At 34.1% G+C, this 6,628-nt stretch overlaps 1 protein-coding gene and 1 long non-coding RNA gene across 2 annotated transcripts; both read left to right on the forward strand.

The window, feature by feature from the left end:
• The first annotated feature begins 1,224 nt into the window (after positions 1–1,224).
• Positions 1,225–3,295, forward strand: LOC116171453 (acidic repeat-containing protein-like). Its single transcript, XM_031488312.1, has 4 exons — positions 1,225–1,911; positions 2,393–2,759; positions 2,804–2,911; positions 2,961–3,295. Exons 1-4 carry the CDS (start codon positions 1,476–1,478, stop codon positions 3,217–3,219), a joined length of 1,170 nt encoding a protein of 389 aa, XP_031344172.1. The 5' UTR covers positions 1,225–1,475; the 3' UTR covers positions 3,220–3,295.
• Positions 3,296–3,915: 620 nt separating this feature from the next.
• Positions 3,916–4,656, forward strand: LOC116171455. Its single transcript, XR_004145451.1, has 3 exons — positions 3,916–4,155; positions 4,222–4,322; positions 4,372–4,656. It is a non-coding gene; the product is annotated as an uncharacterized LOC116171455 (long non-coding RNA).
• Positions 4,657–6,628: the final 1,972 nt, after the last annotated feature.

Raw genomic sequence — 6,628 nt, forward strand, 5'->3', positions numbered from 1 at the left:
TGTAATTTTTGATGTGAAAGTAAAAAACAATTGTTGCGTTAATCTTAATAATGACATTTAAAATTGAAACATACTCGTATCTCGATTGTTATGTGCCAAACTTCATTATTGCATACGATAATTTTTTCAATTCTAATTGTAGTGTCAGAAAAAATTATGCGTAAAACTTGAGAAGTTGAGCCGTTACCTCGCACGCACGTACATACATACAGACGGAAATACTTATTTGTACAACTAGAGAAGAAAGTCGAGTTTTTCAACTCTCGTTACGCTTATGTGTCAAACTTTGAACTCGAGTTGAAAAACTCCACTTTCTTCTCTAGTTGTACAAATAAGTATTTCCGTCTGTATGTATGTACGTGCGTGCGAGATAACGGCTCGACGGATTTTGTTCAAATTTTGGGTATGTATGTTAGCCATACGGAAACGAAAAATAACGGGCCGGATTTTTGAAAAAAAATTTTGGAGCGCCGCAACGGCATCGAAGTTTTTTTTCAAATAGTAACTTAAAATTTTTATTAAAGTATTTTAAAGACTGTGTATAACCTACAAAAATTTTGCCAGGATTTATTATAAAAAAAACTGAAAAAAAAAATGTCAAAGTTAAAAAACTAATAAACTTAAAAAAAACGGTTACTATGATTTCGTTAAAATTTTGCAAATGTAAGAGTAAAACAAACGTGCGAAAACGTTAAACGGTGAAGAGTTGAGCTAGGAAGCTGTTCTGTCAAGAATGTAGCACATTTTTGAAACTAGCCAGCTCATAATGTTGCGCGCCTTGGTTGTCGCCGTGCTGAAAGGCCCTTAGGTAGTTACGCGCATGTAAACTGTGTAAACAATATTTGGCGTTTTATTTGTAAAATTAAATTATTAATACTTCTCTGCAAATTTCGATAATTTGCTATTAAAATATCATAGTCATCAAAATACCGGTTTTTCGGGAACCATTTTGATTTATTTGTTTCGTAAATTATTATTAAAAATGGTGGGTAGACAAACTCATTTTAACCTATCTGTATATATGGGGGTGGCTCCATATAAAAAAATGCAAATTTTTTCTTCACAATTAAAGAAATTAGTTAACATAAGTTTCTACCGTCATTTTGACCACCATCTTGATTTTTTCGGCTACACATTTTTTTTTATAAAATAGTAATAAATAATAAAACGTATGTACTAGATAAAAATCATGATAATATTTTTGTTTATGACAAGAAAAGGATCTTATAGTGAATTTTAGTCGCCATTTTGGGCGCCATCTTGATTTGAGACTTTAGTAGCAGGATTTCGAGGTGGTGACAGGAAAAATCGGATTCAGCAAGGTCTAATTACCCTAAAAACACTTGTCACCAAAATGTCTCAAGATTCGCTGTTAGAAGTTAAGATCTCAAAATTGTCGCCCGAACTACTTGACATTTACCACACTTACCAAACAATTTTTAGTGGCTAACCCCTGATGTGTAACATAGTTCTGGATGTTTACTTTTAGTGAACTAAGAGGCAAAGGTAAAGCTGGTATTTCACCTTGGACCAAAATTGTTCAAAATTTGTGCGATTCAGACAGTTCAGAAGAGAATACCAATATAGGAGTTTCATTAAAGTCGTGGTTCGATGCTGACAATAAAAATACGCATTCTCGCAACTCTGGACAAAGCTCTAATAGTAGCGCAACTGGTAGTTCAAAAGGCAGTAAGCGAAAGTTTACAAAGCCATCAAAGGAAAATGTAGGTGTTACTAAACCTACAAGTAAGGCGGATGGTAAAGCTACAAAGGTCAGAAGTAATGAGAAAAAAGAGCCGCTTAGCAGCTTGGATAACAATAAATTGAAGCAATCTGTTTTGAAGCCTATACCTGTACCAGCCAACACATATAAAACGAATTCGTGTCAAAGTTTTTTGGCATCATTATCAAGTGAGTAGGTTATATGTGGAGCACTCTATGTGTAGCACTGTGCTAAATAACCGAAGTATGATCGATGCCAGTTTAGTCTCAGTCTATCAGACTTCCATATTGTGTTTTCTTACGTAAATCACGCTCGCGAGCATGCAATTTTAAACACAGAGAAAGCCCAAAGAGGGGATTAAATTTTCTACAACAAATTTCGCAACAGCATATACCTATCTTAAGCCGTTTAGGAATAATAAGTATGTCAATGTGCATAATTTACGCGATATCGTTCGCATTACCGTTGAATGATTATTATTTCTAAACTGGTTAAGGTAGACATTATGCCGTCTCGCAGTTTTAATTAAATAAATTACACGATCTATTTGCACAAAACAGTTTTTTACATGTTGTGTAATTTTTGAAGCATTTAAAAATACGGTCGGCGGAAAGCGAACTTGAAAGCGCGAATTAATCAATGGGACATCACAAACGATAATTTTTTCAGGTACTGTGAAGATTTCACAATGCGATCCATCGGCCAGACTCTTTCGAAATAATTTCAAAAATTTCAAAAACGAATTATTAACGAGGTTGTTTAAATTGTACAATGAAAAAGTGTTTGATAATAAAATTCCCGAAGATACTCCTCTCGAATGGAATGATAAAATGATACGGACCGCAGGTTTTTGTTACTGCAGAAAAATAACAAGACGCACAGGCATCATCGAAAGGAAGGCTCGAATCGTTTTATCAACGAAGGTAGTGGACGCCTGTAATCGATTAAGGGATACTTTAATTCATGAGTTGTGCCATGCTGCTACGTGGATTATAAATGGTGTGGACAACGGGCACGGAGAGTTTTGGAAAGCTTGGTAGGTCTTCCTATGCTTCGTGGTTTATTATTGCTTCGTTATAGGGCTACCAAGGCTATAACCGTCTTTCCTGAGCTACCGCCAATTAAACGATGCCATGATTACGTTATCAATACCAAGTACACATATCAATGCATAGATTGTGGATACAGGTTTTTTCCATCATCTAGTGTCGATCTTTTAATGCTATGTTAAATTTAGCATTGGTCGCCATACAAAATCGTTGGACGTTGAACGGAAGTGCTGCGGGTATTGCTATGGAAAATTCGAAGTGTTCTTGAATAAAACAAACAAAGAAGGCGAAACAAAAAGTGTTCGAGCAACACCGAAGAAAGCTCCATCTGGTTTCGCGCTGTTTGTCAAGGACAATTATGCCACGTACAAAACGCCACAGCTTAACCATGGACAAGTAATGAAACTGCTGGGTCAGAAATTTAACGAAGTCAAAGTATCCCTGTGAATGATGGTGGGACACAGTAGCGTCCGGTTTTTAGACATACAAGATTTTATACTTGTAAAATATAATTTTTATACTACTAATCTTGTTTATTATTCAACAAATGCTTCCTTTATTATTTATTGTATCACGCATAATTTTAACTTGTGTTTTGTTTATGTTCTTTAAGGACTGGTCACGCCATTGCCGGGCACTCAAAATGATTGCTTTATTTAATTTGATCAGACGTTTAAATTAAATGAAATTTGCAGGTGTTATTGTTTAGGCACACTGTAAAATAATGGTCATACACAATGATTACTAGCTGCGCTTAACAGACGTGGGAAAACTTACAAACACATACAGCAAAGTAAGTGACATTTTTCTATTTCATGAACATTAAATTTGTTCAGGGTAGATTAAATTTTGAAGTTAATTTTAGATTTAAAGTTATTGTAATTTTAAAAAAATTGTCACATGTTCACGAACCCAGTCATTTTGAGTTTCAGTTATTTTGGGTAAGCCGAATGGTATATTTGGTAAACAAAATTCACAGATTTCGCAATCCATGCAACCATCGGAAATGATAACCTTATAATAGGTACCATATGTTAAACACAAATAACTGTTACTCGCGCGGAACATTGACTTCATAAAATGCTTGTAATACTATCAAAGAAGATGTGCGAGAATTTTAAATGGGAATTAACAAAACAATTGCGCACTATTAAGTAAAACTTTTCCTTAACTTACCGATCACGGCAAAGTACGATGCAATCGTTACGTGATGTGACAACGTTGTCTTTTGGCCTTGATTGAAACTCGTACCTTTGTACCATTACGAAATCATAAACATTTCCAATGTTCAACATTTTTTTAAAGTGATTTCTAATGAAGTAATTAAATGTTGTGTTAAAATGTTTTAAGTTCTTCAAGTCATTTTCACTGACAAATTATGAGGTGACCGTTTCATTTGTTTCAATGTAAAATGCACAGCAATATTAACAGAAAATTAAATATTTGCAGGTTTCTAGTGCCAAGTAATGGAAAGTCAACCAACACAAGATAGTGAAAAGAGTGTCTTCAGCCATACCCCTTTTGTAGCTTCGTTATAGAAGAACCATTAAGTAAGTTTTATACTACAAGTATTATTTCTTTTTCAATGAACTTTTAAAGATATCAAAACTATCTCCCTCACCATTCCTCAAGATATTTGATGGTACTGAACAAGTGGGTACCTTATTTAAAGGATTCCTGAAGGTATGTAGTTTTATTATATAACATAAACAGTGAACTATACTAAATAGTAAGCACTAACACGACCTATGTATACAGATCCTATGCCTTTTACACCTACTCTTATGTAGGTACCTACTTAATTTGTATTATCATTGATCGAATTTATAATGATAGTTACTCATTCAATGGTATTATGTGGTAATGAAATGATGGTGGTATTCGTGTATGCAAAACTTAAATTTGGGTAAATTTATGATAAGAAAATTTGGGAACGTTGTGCTCAGATAAAGCACCAATTTTAACTATCCCATAAAAATTAAAATTGATAAGTTACCTGAATTATATCTTCAAATATATTGTCAAATGCAGGTATTACGTCGTCTGCTTTATTTTTCATGTACACGTTTTAAGTTACAATTTAAACAACAGAAACAATTACATGTAACATATGAAGCGTAATTGAAAAATCTCTCTTAAAATTTATACACAATTTGAACGAATATTATACTGAAAATTGAGTTATGAATCATCCCAAAGTCTTACGCACAATGATATAAACAATTGTTCAGAAAAACGCAAACTCAATGCCCTTCTCAGGCAACCTGTCAATTTATTTCGAGTTGTGAATTCTATTATATTGTGGTGGGACATATGGTAGCTGATAGGCATCACACCACAATTATCGGTAAAATTAACATGGCGTGATGTCAACAAATCAACACGGCGTTTTCCCCCACGCAATGCGAACCAATCCAAAACATTATGTTTAAATTGAATTTCAATGTTTAAAGTTTAAATGTGGTCGTTAATTTTAGATTGAACAGAACAGGACTCGTTCATATTATTTGAGTTCGACGTAAATGTTTTATTTTGTGTCAGATTTGTTTTGATTTGTAATTGTAAATTTAAAGTAGGTACTTGTTAAAAAGGTAGGGACATTTGGAAATAATTGCGTGTTGTTATTGTAAAAGTTTATCTCCGGTCAGTGCGATAAGAGTTCGACATAGCTGCATAAAGCTAGTTATAGATAAGCGCAGATATTTTGATACAGGAGTTGAGGCGGAAGGTACGTGAAAGGATGCTTTTTATTTGGTGGGCGCTTTTGGTATTTGGCAGTCCGCCGTAATCGAATTTTTTTTTGAAAAGACAGTCAGTCTTGTTTTGTTTGTAGTTTGTCGTAGAACAAAGTTTAGAGAGTGTTTAAAGAGATTTTAATTCGTCTAGTGAGCTGACATGGTTCACGTTTAGGAAGAAGTAATCTAGGTATGTGTAATTCGAGCAGTTATCGCTTATGTGAAGGCATTCTGTAAGGTCTTCAAGTTCCTTGTTAAAGTGAAGTTTTCTACCACTATAAAAAAGCCTCTATATTACGTCGTCTAAAATTACCTACATCAAAAGTGAATGTGTCGTTTAGATCGACAGTAAAGCAAAAGTAAAGAAGTGAAGTGTCGAAGCATTATCATCTGGTGTTTGTGTAGAGCTCTGTTTAAAGAGTATCGCAGTTGACCGGAAATTAGGTGTACGAGCAAAGCCACCTTACTTTCGAGTTCCCGACACTTTTGAATCTCGGTAGCAGTCGGCTCGGACTGGGTACGAATGGGTTTTACTATGTGTATACTTCTTTCATGCGTTGGGACGTGAGACGTAATTGAAAAGGGAATTGAATAAAATGCCCAATGTTGTGCGTAGCAGACGACAAGAACAAATAAAATATATTACGCACAAACAGGGAAACCTTCTTCGGGACAAAAACTCCGGCATGGCCCACACAATACATAATATAAATCAACTACTGCAACAAAATAAGAGAAAATACACAGATAAAACATCTCAAATTGTACGTAAAAATCAGCTAATCGAATCAAATGCAGTTAAACAAATTCATTAAAACAAAACACATAATATATCATAAATTCAAGTGGAAAACATGATAAATCAGTTTAGTACAAAATTACATCTACGAAAAATTAATCTAAACCAACTCGTAAAATGATAAATTGCATGTACATAAAACAACATCAAAAGCATCGCTCTAATCCAAGCATCGATTTCAATTAATTTAACACGGAAAGTACAAGTGACAAATGCCAGTAGTATTCATCTTTAATTCTCCTATCGCACAAGCAAACCATAGATCAAAAAATAAAGTTTTTTTAATCGTCTATCAATCGCTTGTAGCGTGGTATGTGTTATT

Source organism: Photinus pyralis, unplaced genomic scaffold (assembly GCF_008802855.1).
Source record: "Photinus pyralis isolate 1611_PpyrPB1 unplaced genomic scaffold, Ppyr1.3 Ppyr1.4_LG5, whole genome shotgun sequence".
Lineage (NCBI taxonomy): Eukaryota > Metazoa > Arthropoda > Insecta > Coleoptera > Lampyridae > Photinus > Photinus pyralis.